General features: G+C 37.9%; 1 protein-coding gene across 1 annotated transcript; it reads left to right on the forward strand.

Annotated features, from left to right (window-relative positions):
* Positions 1–3,467: 3,467 nt before the first annotated feature.
* LOC124153320 (myosuppressin) lies at positions 3,468–12,493 on the forward strand. Its single transcript, XM_046526418.1, has 3 exons — positions 3,468–3,683; positions 8,496–8,805; positions 11,643–12,493. The coding sequence occupies exons 2-3, from the start codon at positions 8,496–8,498 to the stop codon at positions 11,729–11,731; spliced, it is 399 nt and encodes a 132-aa protein (XP_046382374.1). The 5' UTR covers positions 3,468–3,683; the 3' UTR covers positions 11,732–12,493.
* Positions 12,494–22,346: the final 9,853 nt, after the last annotated feature.

A 22,346-nucleotide genomic window follows, 5' to 3' on the forward strand; every position in this document is an offset into this window, starting at 1 on the left:
GAATTGTTTTTAACATTTTTTAAAATCATTTCCACCAGCATTACCTTTATTGATTTTTCTAATTTAGTGACGTGCGGTCTCACAGACCGCTAATCGAATTCAATTGCAAATTTACAGAAATTAATAAGAGGAACGTTTAATTTTAAGAGTGGGATGTCCTTGTTATGCAAAAATATGAAGTTAACGAGAATTATAGATATTTTTAAATATCAATTTAGAAAATATTCATATTTTAAGAAACGCAGCGGTCTCTCACGCAACCGGTTAAGGGTTAAAATAAATTTCGAATGGACTTGATTCGTATAAATTTAGAAGCAAAGTATAGGGTGATTAATAATTAAATCAATTGGTGTTTATGAGTGAATGGTGTCGCATACACATCATAATCTTCGGTAGCTCACGTTAGACTCGTTGGAATTGGTGAGGCATAACAAATAAAAGGGGCGAATAATAAAATGAGACAAGGTGGTAACTAATTAGCACCACGATTATCTTGATGCCTTGCTAATGTATGCATCGATGATGGAAAGCAAATTTGAGTTTCCATTCTGGAATCGACTTCCCGATCCCTTAAGTGACTTATCAAACCTATCTAAGAGACTAACTGCTGTAACAACGTTTGATGCTTAACATGAAGCCCTGCGAGAATTACGCGGATATATTCCACCGAAATTCAACTCAAGAGTTTTAGAGTTCAATCCTGGATTTCATCTTTTACAAACACGTAACTAAATAACTTACCGTGACTCAACTTGGCGTGATTTAGGCGATGAGAGCTTTAAAAGAGCGTCTGCTGGTTCAAGACACTTTAAATCGTTGTAACTCGGCTTGGCATGGCCTCATGGACTAGTCGTCAAAGGCTCAAAAATGCCTTATTTTCCGATAATTTTCAGGTAACAATGAAGGAGTTTGAATAAAAAGATATCTATGAAATTGGTGATAAACGAGAACGTGCGTGCTGAAGTTTTTAGGAGAGGAACCTGAAGGAGGATATTATGAGGAGGAGGCGGAGAGTATTTATGGAGTGAGCACTGTGAGGTGAAGTATGAGGGATAGTTTTGGGAAATTGTATGGGGGGATGAAAGAGGTTGTGAAATGTTTTATGAAGTGAAGTATGTTACCCATCCGAGTTGCGAAATTACGTGAAGAGACAACAGCCGTTAAGTTTAAAACAATGGTAAACAAGAAGCTATGGTATGAAATGCAGGGTGTTTGGTGAGCGCTCAGCCAAGTCACATGCATGCCCGAGCTGGTCTCGCAACTACGAACGTAACACATCCTGAGGCGTGATGAAATATGAGAAAATCGCGCCTCACTGGGTACTTTGTGATACTAAGATATAGTGTAGCTGCTCCTCTTACGATCCTAATTTCAACAGTACAACATATGTCGATAAAGCCACCTTATATGTTGCATTAAGAAAAGGGCTTACCCTCCAGCTTATGGAATATTAAAGCAAAATTTCAATACTACTTTTAAATTATGCATAGAATAATGATGTCGATGTAACTTTGAAGGAGAACCTGTAGCGAAGTTATCGGTTTTTACGAATGAACATTATTCATTCATCGTGATATTGGTGATGTCTATGATGAAAATTTAAACTTTAATCACAACCTGTCCAGAATTAAAATATATTATCACAAATAATCAAATAAAATTACACATGCATCACGATCTGTGGCTGGCAAACCCACCTTCAGCACCGAGCATCACTCCCGACCGACCGGCCTTATTTATTCACATATCACTTATTATAAACTTTCGATGTTGCCTTGCAAATTTCAGAGAAAAACAGACCCTTATCAACAAATAATTGTTTTTCAAATGTGATAATTTTACCCCAATATATTGACAAGGGTTTACTCAGTGTAACTTGAAAATTAAAATACGACAGCATACGTTTTGAGTGTAATAAATCACCTAAAAGTTAAATAAGACCATCCCAACGAGCCTGATAATAATAACAATAAAACTACATTATTTAGACGAGATTGAGGGTAGGTAGTCTCTTATTTCATCCGCGTCATTGAACGAACACTAAATATTATCAACGGTTTGCATCATCAATTGAAATTATCTATTGCAAGTTTTAAATAAAGTCATATATTAAATGATTAATTACATTAACGAAAGTGCTAAATTAGAAAATAATGAACGCAGATGAGACGAAATCCACAGAAATAGCAACAAATAGTGATATAATGATTGAATAAATTTAAATTAGTTGGAGAGGTTAGGGATTTTGATTGTCATATTTTTTAGGAAAAATAACTCGCTGTCGGAAAATACCCAAACTTGAAAGGGATACGAACCAAGCATCCATTGCAACCGATGTGAAATTTGGAGAATGAAAATTTGCGAAAAATTAGGAGAGGATTTGGGCTGGAAGGAGTGGGGTAGTACGAGGGGCAGGAGAGGCAGAGACTGTGCCTTAAGTATCGTGTCACCGCACCGTGAAGAATTCATCGGTATAAGATGGCGGTAAAGGCTCATATTATTAATAGACTTATGATATACCATATCTTCCCTATTTTTCTTAGATATCAATGAAGAAGTTTGAAAACAGTTTAGTTTTCAATAAAGAAAAAGATACTCATGGATATGGTGTTGAATAAGAAGAAGCGTGGTGAATTTACTGGAGGAAACTAGCAGAGGAGGTTATGAGGAGATAGAGTGCATTTCGAACAAGTAGTGTGTATCAATTAAAGCTAAAATAAGACCTCATTGAAAGTGATAGGGCAACTTTAAACCAAATACCCTTTGAAATCTGTGTGAAATAACCGCAACGTATCGGTAACAAAAAAGCAGCAAAATAAAACAGTTTAAGAAATCACCAAGTGTTTTCGCACCTCAAGTTGACATGCAACACATGTGGGGATGTTGGGCCGAGAGAAAATTGGGAGAGGATTGGTGGAGGAAGGGGTTGGGGCTTAGGATATTCGGCGGGAGAGTGAGAGAGAGAGAGAGAGAGAGAGAGAGACTGTGCGTGAAGCGTCGTGCGGTGTGCGTGGATGTGAGTGGGTGGGGAGGGGGGAGTAAGGGAGGGGGGGAGGAGAAGGGGGAAGTAGGATGTAGCGGCGTTGACTGGTTGGACGAGGCGCGGTGGGATACACGGCGTGTGCTGAGAGAGGGGGCGGGATCGGAGGAGAGAGCGCCCCACCAAGAGTTGGCGCGCGTAAAAAGACTCTTCTTGGGCATGGGAGGGAGAGATACGGGATGATGGGGGTCGCGGAGGCAACAAGAGTTCCTGGAGGGATGGAAATACGGGGGGGAGGGGGTTCATAGGGGGTAAGGGTTCGTGGGGACAAGAGACAGGGTGGTGGGGAGGAGGGATGGGGGAGGACAGGGTGCGTTGAAAAGGGGGATGGTGATGTTGGATACATTCTCCCCCCCCCCTTTCTTCACCCCTCCACCCTTTCCTCTCTCTCTCTCTCCGGAGTCGCTATAAAGGGGGCAGTCTGCACCCATTTGAGCCACAGAACGCACTTTGGAAGCTTACGAACCGCATCCTCACCTTCCGGCTTTTGCTGCAGTTGGTGTCCAGGTCACGCAGCAAGGGAATCTCCACCGTCGGTCCTGTGAGAGGAAGTCCCGTGTAGATATCCCCTCTTCTGGTGTCCGCTCCGGCTGGCTTACTTCTTCTCCAGTTTATTCCTCAGTGGGAAAGTACTGCAAACGCGGTGAGTATTTTTCGGTCTAAGGATTTTTCCACTGGAGGATTCGAGAGTGATATTAGGTTTTCAGCCGATCCTTCGCTCGCCAAGTGAAGTACCCTCGTTCTATATAATATCTTAGGTTTAAGAGAAATGTGAGAAGTGAGCACTTGGATTCTGGTTCGTGAAGCTATCGGAGTGAAGTAGATGGAATTACAGTCTGGTCATATTTTCTTCCTTCACTCTTTTATTGGCAGTGCCGAGAAAAATATTAAGTAACTTTCACTACTCATGTCTAGGATTTAGATGCTAAAAGGATTTCAATATTTATATGAGAATTTGATTCCAATTTTTTGGAGTTGGTGTGGAGAACTTCACTGCATTCAGGGGCCAAATCTTCTTTCGGTATGTCTTACTAGTAATCAATCTCGCCAATTGTTGCGGCGAAATCTGTGATGTTATACGTCCTTCAGTATTTTAGAAAAAGCAAAAGCAACGAGTAAAATATTCCCGTACGTGAAATAATGCAAGTGATTCGTAAATAACGTATTTATTCTTGAACAATAAACTTAAAAACAAGGGACATAAACGTAATGCTAGACAATATTGAAGAGCATTATTTCGAGTATCGTAGGTAAAATAATTAGTTGCAATTTTCTGTCATGTTAGAAATACCGGTTACCCTTTCCTACATCTTAGAGCGCATGAAGACTTGTTTCGAATTCGTTCAATAATTTTTTCCGAGGTAAATTTGTAAATTTTTAAGCATATATTCTCGATATGATTAATGTTATCTAGATAATAATGAATAAATATTGGTGCCATTATGATGATTAAAAAGTTACCCACACACGGAAACAGTATTTTAAAATTCTATTAGGAATAAAACTGCTAATATTCCAACTGACATAGCAAAAAACTGCTTTTCTCACTCGTCAAAATTCATTACACCAAAATATTTTGGAGAAATTGAATTTGTAGTCACAAGTCAATGAATTTTATTTCTTGGTAATTATATAGTCTTCAAATTATTTCTTAGAGTTAACGTATAGTTTGTGTTAAGTTGATTTAGTTGCGCAGTATTTATTCATATATTCATTTGAAATGGGCGTAAAAGTGTTTTTATTCTTTCCTAGCAAATTTAGAGAGAGAGCGAATGGTGTGACTTTTTATAAAATAAGTTTTAACTTAATTTACCGCTGAAAAACCTCACTACTCTTATTTAATGTTTATATTGATTAAAATTGCCGGCCTCGATGGCGGCGGGTTAAAGTCCTCGCCTGCCAAACATGAGGTCGCGGGTTCAAGTCCCGCCTGGGTAAGTTTCACTTATCCAGGTTATGGTTGTTCCTGTACGTTTCATTGCTGAATATATTGAATACTTCGATTTCAAATGGCCTATGAGAGCTGTATTCGGAGGTCTGGGAATAAAATTTAAAAAAATAAATAAATGCGATGTGTAATGAAGGAGCAAGTTTGCAAGTTAGCCGATCTAACAGATATAGGATATTAGAATGCGGATATGCAAAAGTCCTACCTATTGACGCTCTGGTTACTCTACCTAAAGCGAAAAAAATAGGTGCAAAAAGGATGTGGAATCTAATGGAATATTCAGTCTTCAACCTCCTCTTAAAGAGCTGGTACACGTAAAAAAGACGTGGCTAAGTGATCCTGCAATTAAGAGACTACGCTTCCACGATCGAAAAGAAAGACTTTATCTCGACCCATATTTGCTTAGTGCCGGAACTCGAGAAGAGACAAAAAGGGAGGATCGGATATTCATTTTATCGGTGTGATTTTTTTTTATGAAACGATGGGGTTAAAAAAGACAAGAGCAGTCCCAGAAGTCGGGTTAATGGATTATTTATGAGGTATGCATGGGTATTGGGTGTAACAACGCGAGGATGACGCGATTCCTCTGGAATCATTCTTCCCGTCTCCTAAATCTCATTCTAAAGGGATTAGAGGAGAAGTAAATTATGCATTGGAAAAAAGAGGTAAACGGGATCTCAGGAAGATCGTCAACTTCTTCCTCCCACACGGCCTTCCACTTTCTTGGCATCGTATTCGAGAACGGCGTCATTGTCACCAATTTTCCACATCTCTTGCCCTTTTTTCTATCCATTCTCCTTTTCCAGAAATCCCATAAGAATTTCATTTCAACCTCCTCAACGCATCCTTAAAACAATGTTAAAACCAAGCCTAGATAGCCGAAAAAGCGCAAAAAATGGTGTATAGCGTCGTTAATAATGTAGTTTATTGGGAATAGAATAAGTTAAGGCAGTGTTAATGCCGCTGGTCGCTTTGCGTGGGTGTTATCCTTCGAGAGGACGCACACGCCTCTCATTTATATACAAATATTATGTACTAGCCCAACGTCCTTCTTTTTCAACTTGGCGACGATGAGATGGGAAAAGTTTTTTCAAAGTTGCAAGGTTGCTCGGCTAAGCCGTTTAAATATGCGGAGACATGCGTGCTTAATCCCGGGGTGAAATTGATTGGTATTCCCTTAGGATGGACCCTACGTCTTAGAAGAATTTAAACGCTTAATCATGAAGTTTATTTTACCCTTTATCATATGCCTTTAATTACCATTAGTCACTTGTCCTGAAAGATTCTTTAGTTATTTGCCATCAGAGAGAACGATTTTTATATAGTGCGTCAATATATACGTCAAATCAAACTTTCAATTATTTTATAATTAAGAAAGTCGGAATTAAAAAAAAGCACGAAACGTAAGAGAATATTTTTAAATAAAAATGACATAATGATTAATTCATTATTTTCACCCTAGATTTAAAAAAATAAAATCACTGACTTTTTATATGCTGAGGAAGTTCACGTGCACATTTGAATAGAATTTACTTCCTTGCACCATTTAACGATATTTTTGCCATACCTTCCAAACGCTCTGCTGTTTTCTGCTGACTATAAGATGTAGTAAGTGCATTATTTGACCCAAGTATCTTCATTATTTACACAAAAATGACGTCCAGGTGCCAAAGGTGCTGATGTTCATCTGAAGGCCTTAACCGAGGTCAATAAAGAAAAATTTTAACAGGAAACTTAATACCACCGTATGCACCGTTTAATCACTCATTTTTTTAGTTTTTGGGTAATAATCGATGACGAAGGAGCGCGAAAATTCAATATTCGCTGGTATGAGCATGACTGCTCTGGATCAAACGTGAGTTTCACTTCAATATTGCTGGCCGTAAATTGCGACTTTTTTTCTCGTCTCCGTTGCACCAAAATACATTTTGAAGGATTAGTGAAAATATAAGATTAATAAAACCACCCTAGTTTAGTAGTTTTCACGATAACATATTCAAGCATTCAAACTTTCCTAACATTTCCAGAAATTAAAGTGAAAAATATCCCAAGGCAAAATACTCTCAGACGAAGCGTTTTTAAGGCTTGAATGAATGTCATCTGAAAACATAAAATATCCTGATTGAGACTTCATTTGCCATTTGCCAAAGTTCAACTATCATGAACATTATGTTGGGAAACCAGAGAAGAATACGCCACTTCCATTAGCTCTGAAAATAGAAAATATAAATCTGTCATCCTGCGGTTAATGCAACTTTACAAACATATACGACGTGCAGGTTGCCTATCTATTAACTTAAAACTTAGATATGGTTTCGAGTATTCCACTCATCAGCTTGCTGGTACCTTCTCATACACAACTTCGACATCGAGGAAAAAATAACATTGATATCTTAGAGGAAATATAGAATATTAGAAAATTCTATTCTCATGATCAGCAATGGCTTTTCGCTTTTCAGTATTTTACATTTAAAAAATCGCCGTGACCACGGATTTAGTACATTCACCACACATTTTCTAACACACGCTTTATATCTAACCGGAAATGGAACGCATAAGAGACATTTCAAAGTTGGCCAAAGTCTTTTATATTTTGTTCTGGCAAATTTCAAGGTGAAAGCGAGTTTCAAACGAATGACACGTCAAGAGCAAACACAATTTACGACCGGATGAGCGGTGATGGTTAATCTTAAGTTGAGTCAATCCGAATGAACCTTACCCCTTAATTTTCTAACCACTGCATTCCGAGGCAGTAGGATTTAATTTTGAAAATCATGGGAAAAACCTTCTCGAGTTTGACTCCGTTCGGTCTTTTCACGACTGGCGTTTAAATTATTAACTCAACCATCGTTCTCAAATCGACAAAATCGACTCAAGGGGTGTTAGTGAAGGTTGCTAGAGTGCTCCACCGATATTCTCCTCGATGGCTACCTGAAAACGATGATTGAGTCACTAATTGAAACTTCGGTCATAAAAAGAGGCGATTACCCGGTAGAGCACCCGGAAATTATTCCCTACCAGCCTCCGCTGGGAAAGTATCGGATCTTTTTTCACCTTACCTTGTAGCACCAAAATGATTATGCCTAGATTTAATATATATCATAGTGTACACTGTATACATATTATATCTGCATAAAATACATGCAAATGTCCTCTACCACGCAGATAATATCTATATATTATACGTATTATATCTGCTACCATAATATGGATTTTATATATATTTAATACGTATAACTCGTCGTAAATCTGTATATTATACATATCTTATACATGTGTGATGATCTCTGGTTACGCCGTAAGGATATTATTTGTATATTTTAAAGATGCTGGTATACATCAAGAACCATGGATCATCAGGCATGTGTAAAATATGTATGATATACAGATTTGCAAATCTGTATACCGATGTATTTCGAAATCTTAAAAATATATCTACAGATATAATCCTTTTGGTGCTGTTAGGGTTAAGGCCTATTTTCTTAACACTTTCCACTTGGTCAACAGATGGCACCAGGCTCTGTGGCGCAGTGGGAAAGCACCGCGAAACACCTGTTGGTGGCGACGCTGTTGATCTCCAGCCTGGCCGAGTGCCTGGTGATCCCGATGGGCAGCGGCGACAGCAACTCTGTGTCTCAGACGGGCGGTGCGTCGGAGCAAGGAGGCAGCGGTTACCCGTACATGTACGCCTTCACGGCTCAGTGCATGAGCACCCCGCTCGAAGAGATGCCACCCAGGTTAAGGCGGCTCTGCATCGCTCTCTCCACCATCTCCAACCTGTCGAGCGGAGATGCACGGTTTTCCATGGACGACAAGGGTAAGACCACGAATATTGCAATTAAGGATTCTCCAGTTGGCCAGTTGACGTGTTTTCACCAACCGAATATTTAAACGAATGTACAAAAGTGTCACTCGCATTGTTGAGCGCAGAGAAATTAGAATTTCACGAGGAAGTAAGCTGTTGGCCAAAATTTATACCGTTGAAGATATAACTCATCCATTGATATCCATCCATTGATAATCCAACTTTAAAATGATATTTATCGCGATTTTGAATACCCTATTGCAAATAAAGAGATGAAATGGAATGATCTGCACTGTGCAATTCCCTTAGGTCAGAAACTCGATAAATAAGGATGGTCAACGGCCTGTCGAAAATCGGTTCTCATTCGATGTTTATCACGATATCTTTATTACATCGTCACTGAGTCAGAGAGTATCTTGGCTTTTAGCAAGCAGATAGGTCTTACCTAACAATTTATCAAGGTCAGGTAGCATTCCTATACAGAGTGAGAATGAATAGTGTAAGTGAAATTTGGGAATATAATTTCTTTCTCATGACCATATCAATTTTTTGCGTTTAGCATGCACGGTTACTCTAAGCCATATGGCTGGTCAGAGGGTTAAAATGCAAAAAAAATTGCTTATAACTCACTTAAATCGGGCCGAGTGAGAGGTCGGAACTTATTCAATGGTAATAATAACAAATCAACGATTCATTCAAGCAATCAGGCAATCTCTTGACTATTACCGAGCCAATAATTCATATATCCTAGTTTCAAAGTTATACAGAGTTCTGAGACAGCGTGAGAACAAAATTGGGGAATTTGAATGCAAATAACTAACTTCGAATGGACAGAAATTGGATCAAGGGAAAGTTAGACCTTTTTCCATGTTGATGATAAAATCTTGACGGTACAGTCACTCAATTTGGGAACCTTTCAACTGTCTATGAGCTGATAATTTGTTCCTATGCTAGTTTAAAGGGTTTATAGCTTCCTAAAAAGCGTTAGCAGGACATTAAGAAATGTTATTAATGCCAATTTACGCGTCTAAAATGAGCCTAAGTTAGACCAAGGTAAGGTCGGTTTTCATTCCATGTTTAGAATAATAGCTTAAAGGTGCAGTCACCTAAACAGGGAAGCTTTTGGATTTGTAAAAGAACGGAGATCTAACGTTGATAAAATTAAACTTCTTCGAGATTCTCCAGCAGCGTATGGTTATATCAGAAAATTGGGGAAGGAAAGAGAAATTATGAATGCTCGAGTACGCCCTCATTCAATTTATCTCCTAGCTTTGTATTTCAAAGACGGAGACAAAAAATGTTTAAATATACGTTTTCAAATTTTTAATTTTTCGTAAAATATAAAGGACAAAAGGCCAAAATAATCGAATAAATAAGATGAAATGCTGGAAAAAATTGCAAATAAATATTATCTGATTTCAAATAAAACTAAAATTATCATCTAAAAGTAAAATTCATTACGTTATCCGTGAATTGTTCCATATTCTACAATTTGGTACTGAAAATTCAAACTACCACATATTTCGTGATCTGAAATCTATGTATTAATGTCTTCCATCGATAAACTGTTTACGACACTTCGAATTCTTCGATTAGAATAATTAGCGATTTCAGTGATACATTAATTCTTCTTCTGTTACGTGGAACTTGTATTTTTGAGCTTAGCCTTTGTTGGAGTACGTTTCTACGGCAAAGGTGGCGTCGACGTCGCATTTGAAATCCATCCAAATTTTTGATGATAAACATATGATGATATGTTTGCAATTAACGAGCGTAAATTTTCCGTTGAAACTGCCATTTTCGGCATTTTCGAATAAGTTTTACATGTTGTCAGGGTAGGTCCTCATACGACCTATCTCCAGTGGCATAAAATTATGCGTGCGTAAACTTTTTATGTCAAAGATAATTTGCGAGCATCAAACACATTATATTTTATGAGCTCACCTTCCTTTAAACGAGAGTTTTTATTAATGATTACGCCAAAATAATACCTGATTAATCCTGAACAGCCAAAAAATTAATTAAATTCATGATGGTGCAAGTACATTAAATTCATGATGTTGCAAGTAGATTAAATTCATGATGCCTCACCTCGGCAATACTGGTTTTACGACAGATGAAAATATTTGTGGAAACGTATTAAATGACAGCATGAATGTTATATTCACACCTAACTTGAGTGAGTATAAATAACCAGTAATTTTAATATTTTCACCCCAATACCTGAGCGATTACTAAGAGTTTAATTCAGGAAATCAGCCTCTGGAAATTCCTTTTCACACGCAGGCGAAAATGAACAATTTTGCACCCCTTTCCATTTTTCTCTCCGTAGAGTTATGAAATATCAACTTTTGTGTTCACGTATTTATAAATACCTCTAGGAAGCGGCGTAATATTTATTAGTGATAGGTTCTTATACTCTTTCAATCCGATGAAGTTCCCACACCATCAAACCTTCATTTTTTCAATAAGTAATGCGGTACTCATTTTTTAAGAAAATCTAAATCTAACCAAATGGATTGAAAACGCTTCTACAATATTCTGGTTTAACCCATGAGTGTGTACATTAAATGATATGCTGTACAGAGGAACAAATTCAACCGACGAACACAGTTAGCATAGAGTATTAAATATACATTTTTACCCCAATAAATTTTACACGCTAGTTCTCTAGTCTAGTGGTTTCACACCTCAAGATTATAAAATTTTGAATAAGGGGTAGATCAGTTTAGGTTATGGTGTACCTAAAAAAAGGGTGTTTTGATCATTTATTTAAGTAAAATGAATACGTGAATGTACTGAAGAAACCTTGTACAGATCCTGCCATAATGTATTATCTTCTGTTGCAGCTATGCGAGAGAACGGTGCACTGCTGGACAGCGGAGTGAAGCGACAAGACGTTGACCATGTGTTCCTAAGGTTCGGCCGCAGCCGTTAATTTATCTTTGACACACTTCAATGAGTGCAGGATGAAAAATTACGCTTTTTTTCAACGCCCCAACCCTAATTTTTTATTGCAAGAAGAGATTGAGAAAAATAAAAAAAAATCGTTGCAAGGCGGGAATCTTGGGAAGAATAAACCCATCAATTAGTTATAAAAGTAACTTCCAGTTAACCTTTCTTCCCATTCCAACGCCAGTGACAGTAATTGTTTTAAAAAATCAAAATTATCTATGCGGTACATATATAAAAAAATTTAATCTGGACCAAACCCTGTTGTGTTGGGACAATTAATTTTTCCTTGAACAACATCAATATTGTATAATAAGTGTGTTAAATATATGAGTATTAAACAATGAACCTTTGTATGATTTGTACGAGCATGAATGAATATATTCGTGGATTTTCGCTTTTTTAATTTAGTTGTTTGCGTTGTCACGTCGCAATTAATCGATTCATTACCATGCAATGTATAGCAATTGAAACAGGGTCGGATTTTGTAATAATTTTGGTTTTATGCTCAAATATTATGGCTGCCAATTATCAATGGCATTAAATCCAAAAGAGTGTAAAATTGATGGCTTCTCATTTGATGAATAAACAGATGTCGTATTTTATAAGTTGCCAAAATAGTTAAGAGAGATCAAATATTCTCTTCCACACAGTAACAATGATTAGTTTGTTATATGAAGTGTGTGTGAAATTGTATAAATGGATGTATTATACTGAAATGGAAGTGAAATAAATATATTAAATTCAACATATGACAATTTAAACTTCCTTTCTGTGAGACCGCCTTGAAAGACCTCATGTGAACTTCTATAAATATTTCATATTCTCCAGAACACTTACTTCGGTGAGAGAGAGAGAGAGAGGAGTAGATTTACCTTTCACAATTATAGAACTTTTTGATGAATGGTACGGAGATTATTAAATCAATTTTATGACACTCATTGGCATAATTTTTCCAGCGCTTATGACGATGGAAAAATAGAGCCTAAATTACGTTCCTCCAATAACATTTCGTTATAAAGTGGTTTTAAAATGAGGTAATTTTGTATAAAATGTCAAAAATATTTTGCAAGGTGAGATTACATGACTAATTAAAGACATTGTCATTATATTCAATAATATACATTAGTAGCGCCAAAGATAGGCTCAATACTTCTCACTATTTGTTATCATGAAGTGCATTTTAATCTTATTCATTGAGAAGCCATCAAATTTTAGCCTCACAACGCAAGTTTCAACAGTACCTTAGGGAAGAATTAGACTTTCTGAGGTTATTGCGATGAGATAACTCTTTCGCAAGGAATTCGCATCATGGGAACATTGAAGCGAATTACTCGAGTGTGTGAGTATGACAAAATTTTGATGAGCCTCCGCGCCAGTCAAATCAGATCTGCATAATTTGCCCAGTTTCAAAAGATCTTCTTTCAGTATGCATCGTAAATAATATGACCGTAACAAACTGCCATCATTGCTTGAAGCGCCAAAGCAATTAACTTTACAATTAGCAAGAAAGACTTACTAAAATTTGTAAATAAAGATAAAATTAAACATTCAATTGCTATTACATTTATTTATACCGCTGTTAGAGGGAATATAATCTGCATCAATTCGATCTTCAGGAATATGATATAGTAATTGGAAAAGCCACAGGTACAGGAACTCATCCAGATGGGCTTAGGTGGCTTCCCCGGCTGCAACTGATTGATTCATTTGCAGGCATGCTCGGATTAGAGGGAGGATAATTCAAGGTTTAAAATCCTTTAAATGTGACGACTACTTCAATGCATGCTAATTGCTGTTACTTAAAATCTTTTCATACGCACGCTAAACTCCTGCTCGGATTCTAGGCAAATTCACGATTTCATTAAGAAGCAGCGAATTTAAGTGAGAAGAGAGACGAATATGCACATCGAAAGAGAAAAAAAGGGCTAAAAATTAATGGAATGGAATTTCAACATCAGCAACAAGGACCTCCACCCGTTCACAGGTGTGGTTAGCCCTACCTCCACCACAAATTTTCCTTCCCAGGAAAATTTTTCTGACTACACGTGCCTACACAGGTTGAGTGAGCATTGGCCATAATTTGTGGGATCGCTGGAAGAACGGATGAATTTTTCTTCAGACCACTATCACCAGACCCAGTTTCCACTTGAGCAGAGCAGACTACTGAGTGGCCAATTGACTATGAATACCCTAGGGATTTAAAAAATATTTTGAACGCGAATTAAGCACACCAATTTATCAAGAAGCATTCACCGATATCATTTGTTAAATCAGAATTCAAGTGAAACTTAAAATTCTGATATTATTGATGCGAAATGAATTAGGAAAGGGGCATTATAAAATATACAGCCGTCACCGTTTTCCGTCGTCTCACTCATGTGTCAGCTGAGATGTAAAACTGATGCATTTGTAGAGCGCCCATAAGTTGACATTCAAATACAGTGGAGAATTTGCGTATTTTTCATAAACAAGAGTGAAAATATCGGTAAAAAGTATCTATCATTCAAAATAATTTGGTACAAATGAAATTGGGTAATTAATTATGGAGAATTAGGATCCTCTTTTTTTGGCAGTAATTTTATTTGGAGACTACGAAGATACAATGTTGAGATGGAGAATTTCACTGTGGCAAGTTGGAAGAGATAAGAGAAATTTTTCACTAGTAAAATTAAAAAAAAGGTAGATTATGACATAGCTTCCAACATTTTACACACGTCAAAACTTGAAGATGTAAAATGTAGAATCTTTGGTGTTTTTTTTTTAATATTGCCTTATTTAAATTTTTTCAAGCACTTAAATTTTCAACAAAATTTCATGAACACTTACACGCTAATTATTTTATTAGGGATATAGTTTGAGAAAGAGCATGGAATTCCAGAACCGCTGCACATCTGAAAGGAAATAAAAAGGAAGCAGCTCAAACTGCTGCTCTTTTCCTCGACAAACGCTAAACTCCCACAGCAAGCGTGTTTATTTTACGAGTTCATTAGTCACTGAGGGAGTATGGCATTATAAATAGGATTAGAGCCGCATATCCCCGACTGCAGACGGTTTAATTGAACACAGAGTGAAAAATCATGTAACCTATAAAGAAAATGACCCCATTTTGCATCGGGATGATTTACAATGATGAAAATTCTAATGGTAGGTACTGAGATATCTCTCACGGTAACGTGTTTCGCCATTAATATCAATAAAGCATCCAGAAATAACCCAGGATGAAATTAAATCGAAATTAGTAGAGTTGGCAAATTTACATACTACTCATAATGATGCATGATTGGAAATGAAATACTGAAAAACTTAGAAACTGGGGATTCTGTTAAAGACTCGATCCAGTCCTAGCTGCCACTATGCCGATTAAAAACAATAAAATATCCGTTCATTTGAATATTTTTGGGTGCATATTCCTATGGGAAGTATTTATCATTCCAGAAAATTAAATACCAGCAATTTTCCACGCTACTAAAACCTGTACCGTTATAGAAATTCCATAAACTCAATGAATATGATTGTAGTTCTGAATAATTCTGAATATATTAACTAAGTCGAAATCATTTTCTTACTGTATGAAGTAAGGTTATGGTGAAGGACTGCTCAAATCACTTTCCATATGAGAGAAGGATAAGGCAAAAATAGCTGAAAATAAACCGCGTCGTCGACGATAGAACGCTCTGACAGAAAGGCGTAATTCACAGGTGGAATGATGCATTTGTAGTGCACAACCAAGTAGGGATCGCGCTTACAACTGGAAAATCTCTACCACCATCGAAGGAACCTGGACCCTTGGAGCCAACACACCAGCTGAGGAACATAATCATACAACCAAAAACTTGAAGACAACACACCAGCACCCAAGCAAACCCCGTTAAATACCATTTTAGTCCTTCGTATACGCTGAACCAATATGATTACCCATAATCCCTAAGGAGAACTACGGCGGTTTCCCATCGGGTCAATGTTACCATGGCTTCCGACGTTTCGGAAACGGAGTTGGTCCCCATCCGAGTTGGTTCCCATAGTTGAACGGGGTTGAAACCACTTGAAGTTTTAAACACTGGTTTTCATGACCCGGTGGGAAACCCGAGTAACCTCCAAATATACTATACCTACGTCTGAAAAACAAAAAATAATACTTCAATAATCCCTTATTTTTGCTGATCACGTGCTCACTGCTTAAACCTCAATTGACATTATAATTAAAGCGCAGAGAGAAATTTTGGCCTATGAAGCAATAAAAAACTAATAAACCGTATTAACTGAGGGTAATCACTATTTCTAACAATGCACCATTAAACGAAGATAAAAATGACCTTAGAACCATAGAACGGGAATTTTTTGTACTGTTCCTTAAATATTACCGTGAAATGTGGGAAAATTGACATTTAATTATTTATTGATCTCAACAAGAGGGTTCAATTCGATCCATTAAAATTCAGCGCAGCAATATTTTGATATTGGCATTCTTTAATCCAATTTTATAGCAGTAGATCACTCACTCTCTTAAAAGAGAACGACGAAAATACAACTCTTCAACTGTGAAATGCTTTAACTTTCAAAATACCTTCTGAAGATTATGTTCCAAAGAAGTTATAAATAGCTCGTAGTAATACCTACATGATGAAATATTGGGAACGCGGGTAAAATTTAAAAAGATGAGACACTAAGCTCCTTCATAATTCATTAGATGATAAGATATGATCTTATAATGATATTTTAGGTCCAAATGATTAAACAGATTCTGTCAAAACAGAATTACTGATTGTTTTTATGCAATGGATTTGATTAGGTTCCTCAGCTCCTATGGCTTAAAAAACTTGTTGTTATCTCCGATCCTGCCTCTGAAAAGGTAAATCTTCACTCTCGATGCAAAGAAACCTTCCGCGGAGTGATCTGGGTGATATTTCAGGTTCTATACCGCGTCAATTATCCATGGAATGCGAATTTAATTGGAAACGTTTCAGTCTCCTTCTTCATGCTCAACTTGTCCTCTTTTTTTATCACTCTTAACTGCGAGAGATTGAGTTGCGCGGAAAGGAAATGTTTTCCAAGTTGAGAAAAGGCTTAGGTGATTGTTGCTTTCCAGACAGTCAAGTCTACCGGTATACAAGAATTGCCATGAGAAAAAATTCCCCTGGACCGGAAATCGAACCACGGACCTTTGGCTTTCCGGGCCAATGCGCAGACCACTACGCTATCCAGGTTCTTTAATTCCCATGGCAATTATACCGAGGCTCAAGGTACTAGGTGTTAGGCCCTCGCGGTCCATCAAGGATGGCAACGCGAGGGAGAAAGGACTTCCAAGAAGCCACAACCGGTTGAGAGCCCCAAACCTGCGCTAAAGCCGCGCAAAGCGGTATGTGTAATACTTCTAACCCTGCAGCGTGAACGGTGGTGAAATATACAAGAATTGCCATGAGAAAAACTTTTTTTTCTCATGGCAATTCTAGTATATTTCACCGCCGTTCACGCGGCAGGGTTAGAAATATTACACAAGTCTACCGGTGTTTTGGAATGTCGTGAAGAATTTTTCAATGAAGCCCTCAGAGAATAGCCATCAAAGACCACCACTGAACAAAAATTCAGGTCAAAGAATACACAGCTTGTATTCTTTGACCTCGGGAGTCTCTTTCACAGCAAGGTTTTATGAGATGGCAAAATCGCCCACGCCAAATTCTACGCGGAAGTGCTCAAGAGACTCAAGCAAAGGATTAATCGCGTCCACCTTCCAATGACGCACAATCGGAAACCCCGCTGTGACGATGCGCCAGCCCACACCGTCTTCTTTGTGATGCGCCTCGTGGCCGATTCAAAGGTCCCCTGCCGCCTCACAACCCATGCATAGCTCCTCAAAACTTCTCGTTCGATTGATAGAAAACCCTCATGAAAAGACATTATAACCACCGAACAAAAATACGGGTCCAGGACATGCTAAATATCAGTGACGCAGCGAGTTTTGGGGGATAAAACCCCCCCCTAGAGCTCAGAGAAATGTTTAAGTTTTATCCATTTTACTTAATTAGATTGATATTACTAATAGAATAGTCTAAGGATTAATAAAATTTCCCTCAGAAAGCCGTAAAACTCACCATTTTGAACCATTTACATTATAATTCCGCAATTTACTAATCTCGCACCTACCGCTTATCCTGGTGGGTATACCAAACCCCCACACTCCCCGGTATTAGTTGCATCTTTGCCTCCCCCAGCGTTAATTCCTGGTTGCGCCCCTGCTCCATATGTCCTTTGAATCCTGGAGGCTGGTCCACGATGAGGTTTTATGAGATGGCATAATCGAAAATCATGTTTCAGGTTGGTCGAGACAGGAGCACTATTTGCACACGGGTTCTAAAGTTGGAGAAAGGAGCTTATCAAACAGTCAGACAAAATATATCCACCCTCGTAACTTTACTTCACATATGGAAAAGTTAACTCATTATTGTTACAGGAGAATTGGAGATAGCTGTGTGATATTTTTAAAAACTCACTCGGCGTTTCAACCCTCAGGTTAGTCGAGATAGGTGGGGATAGAGCTAAGCTCACACTTAGCTCGAGGACTATCACAAATTCAGGGAAGGGGAACCGATGGTCTAATGGTAAGAGCGCTGAGCTATTGACCCAAGGATCCCAAGTTCAAATCTTGTCTGAAGCCATCGAACAACCCCAAATAAACATCGTCGGAGTGCGAGGTGGCCCAGGGTTAGGAATCCCTAACCTGAATGTGTGCCATCACTTGCCTGGGGTGATTTCTACGCTCACATTTCCAAATCTACCGTCGCGACGCGTCGCGTCGATCGGATTGAATCACTGAGTGAATGAATGGTATGGCGGGGACTGGAATGAGAACGTAAATCCAGAATCCAGTTTCGATTAATCGACTCTCGATTTTGGTTTTAAAAATCAAATTTCTAAAAATTGAATTATTAAAAAATTAATCAAAAATCGGCATTTTGAAATAGTAAAGCAATTGTCCGGTTAAATACGGATGTTCTGTTGTAAGAAAATGCAAAATACAGTTTATTGGAAGCACTGAGGAAAAGAACTGAACACAGTGAAATGTATTAAAACAATATATTATTTCAAAGTTGTTTACCCGCAGTAGTAACCTATTCATGTAACGCAATAGCCGCGGGGGGGGGGGGGAGGGGGGAGGAAAGACGCATGAATGATATGCAGCTAAACATACATTAATAAATATAGAAACGGTGATGTACTTGGTGCTTTTGACAAAATAAACATTTTACAAACGAAAAATTAATTTTAAGGCATGAAATAGCAATATATAACGGAGGATGTGCGAATTCGAGTCTTCTGTTCTGTTGGTAGCCATGGTAGCCATTGTTTTTTTATGACTCATTCGTTTTCTGTATTTTGGCAACATCACATCCATTTTAATACGCAGTGCTCATTGCATATTTTACACTCAACGACTTTTCACAAAAATTACATACATTTTTTACTCATTTACTTCATGGAATGTAAATACTGCAACCCATCAGCAGGAGGGCTTGTTTTTCGCCGCTCACAAAAATTCCTTATAAATAATTAGCGCTTCCGTAATAACAGATAATTGCATATTTCTCACAACATATCTCCATTCGTAGCATGCAATATCAAGCCAATTGCTTACTGATAGCAGACAAATACTACCTAGGACATAAACAATCAAGTTTTACCCTAGTTAACTTTGAGAATAACGATAGTAAGTAGTGATTTCGCCAATATTTACTAAATTACGCGATAAAGGCACATATAATTTCGATGATATTATAACGTGGATTCGATTAATTAAAGTTACATGTGATCGGGAACGAGACGAATTGAAATTTCATAAATTTCATTTTTCATTCCAGAGATATCCCTCAATAGGCCTACATCAGTGATTGGTATCATTTTAACTTCTGATGACTCGATGAAAAAATTACTTAGCATTGACTGATTATAGCGATGATTGGAACTTCTCATGAAGATCCCTCTCACCTTCTCCAGAAATGATGATTTATCACATGGGTTTACTATCTCAGGAGGGTAAAGTTTGGAATGACTTAAAATTTAACTAGGGACGACGGCCCCGTTATTGCGGATAATTTTCCCCGTGTCAAGGAGGGTTCCACGAATATCGGATGTAATAACGTCACTCCTCAAAAACTTACCTCGAACACGCCACGATGAAGAGTGCTCCTCCTACGAGCCTCCCACGCTCTTGCGGGCTACGTAAATACACAAAACTCTTTCGCGTGATTTGCGTCGCAAACACTAGGTTTGACGCGAGTAAATTTACGCCTTTCAAACGAGTCACCCTCACTTCAAAAGAAAAAATTTCACACTACGTTTGAAAAAAAATCTGCCGTCCATACATATAATTAGGTGTAATATGATACGGCAAAGATCAACTGTCAAACCAATACCATTAGAGTGTTTGTTAGCAGTTCTCAATTCTTTCTAACCGCGCACCTACCCTTCTTTACCACCATTTTCAAAAATTTATACCAGTGGCTACATCTTGCACTCCATCAAATGCAATAGATTACACTTACAAATACACTAAACAGCAGAACTTAATCGGCTTTTGCAACTCTTAAAACGCAATAAAAAATATAAGGTCGACATTAATTTAACCAGTCGCAACCATTAACTGTAACTTCACAGTTTTATTCAATTAAATGACGTCTGATGGTCCATTAAAGCCTTATGAAACAATTAAAGAATAATTTGGAGTGTGATTTGAGATTTTTTGAGAGCCACTTCATTGAGCGACAGTTTCCAAAAGCTGAAGGTCTGGTGCTTCAGATTCCGATACAAATTCATTCTAAATGCTGTTTTATACGGGGCAGGTATTTGAAAAATTCAGAGTTTAATTTTTTCTCTATCCCACATAAAATTGCGCGAATGCATGAACGAAATCAGAGCGGGGCTCTTTTACATTCTCACCTACATACATACGAGGTAGCAATTAACCCCTTTACACGATTCAATTTGAAATGCGTTCTCGCGCGAACGACAGATTGTGCAAGTATCACAAATTTCGGCATTAATGAATTTAACTACAAGTACCATGCACCCAAGATAGGCTAGATACTCATACTTCAGGAGGGGCTCAAACATGGGACCTAAAGGATTCCAGATAACTGCCTAAAAGAGCTCGCACTGTGACTTTCTATGAGCGGATGGACTTATGTGCGGCTGATCATTACTGCTGACAACAAGTCTTTCAATCGCTGTCTTCATTGCCAAGACGGGCAGACTAGTTATCCACCGCGAATGAAAAGAGCCACGATTCAACTCATGGGTGATCAAAAATCTTCCCACAACGCATCACTGCACGTATTCATCGAATGTGCCCACACAAGACTGCGAGGAAAAGTCGATATCCTTCGCACCAACCCGATACATTCACACCTGCAGTCTCGGATGAGGCACGCTTTCTCCTTGGAAGCGAAAGATGAATCTTTATTGGGTGGGGGAAATTGGGGTGCTGAGACCACAGGGGGGCCTACCACGAAGCAGGTGGAAGGGGGGGCCTGCCTTTCCTCATGCATTAAGGTGGCTGACGAGTATTATTTGTGACAGTACAGATAATGTTAGACACCGCACACGGATTTTTTTATGGTGGAATTATGGGGGGAATGTGAAAATAATTACATTTCCCATCTATTTTTATTGATATTCAATACTTTTTTTAATGTAGTGTTCTGGATAGAGATACGTGAAAATAGCACTTTCAATTAAATTATATATAATTTTGTAGCATCCTATTATTTCTTTATTTTCATGATGTATCACTAGTAGTAGACGACAAAGTGGGATGAAACTTATTTATTTGAAAGGATACGGAATAGTTTAAATGATTATGGGGAATAACAATAATAGATTAAGGAATAAGGTATAAAGTAAATCATCAAAAATGATATTAGTATCTTGAATATCATTGACACCAGTTGAACATCAACATTGAACAAGTTTCAGCACTTTCTTCCTTCAACCGGCTGCGTCTGTCAGTCACAACTAGATTGTACTGGCTGAAAAATCTCTCTGCATCCACGATGCTAACTGGTGTTCCGATTTTGTGGAGAAAAGAATTACCAAATACAGTTTTTTCTTGGCAGATGGCAATAAATATTTGCTCAACATCGCAGAATCTATTAGGGTTCTCTCTTAATCTCTCTAGTAGCTGCCGATAAAAATACGTGTAGCTATTTATGAAGCAGTAAGGCCCAACATCCAATGGCGTAGCGAGGGGCGGGCTCGGCACTAAATTTACAAATTTTGCCATCGAAAAGGCAAATTTGCGAGTTAAATATCATAAAAGTCTAGTCATCGCGCCTATGTCGCTTTTATTCACGTTTATCGCATCAATATCGCATATGTGATTTTCACGTATCACTATTTATGGTTGATGATATAATTTAGAATATGGTCCAATTCTTTACGCATATATTTTCTTATAGTCAAAAGATGGAGATTAGTACTGATAATTGTTTGTGGGACACACAATGCTGTTGTGGCAAAGGGATACATATAAATCACTGAATCTATACGTGTATGCTTATAAATGATTCACTTGTATCACTATGCCACGACAATATTGTGCGCCCCAC

Source organism: Ischnura elegans, chromosome 1, assembly GCF_921293095.1.
Source record: "Ischnura elegans chromosome 1, ioIscEleg1.1, whole genome shotgun sequence".
NCBI lineage: Eukaryota > Metazoa > Arthropoda > Insecta > Odonata > Coenagrionidae > Ischnura > Ischnura elegans.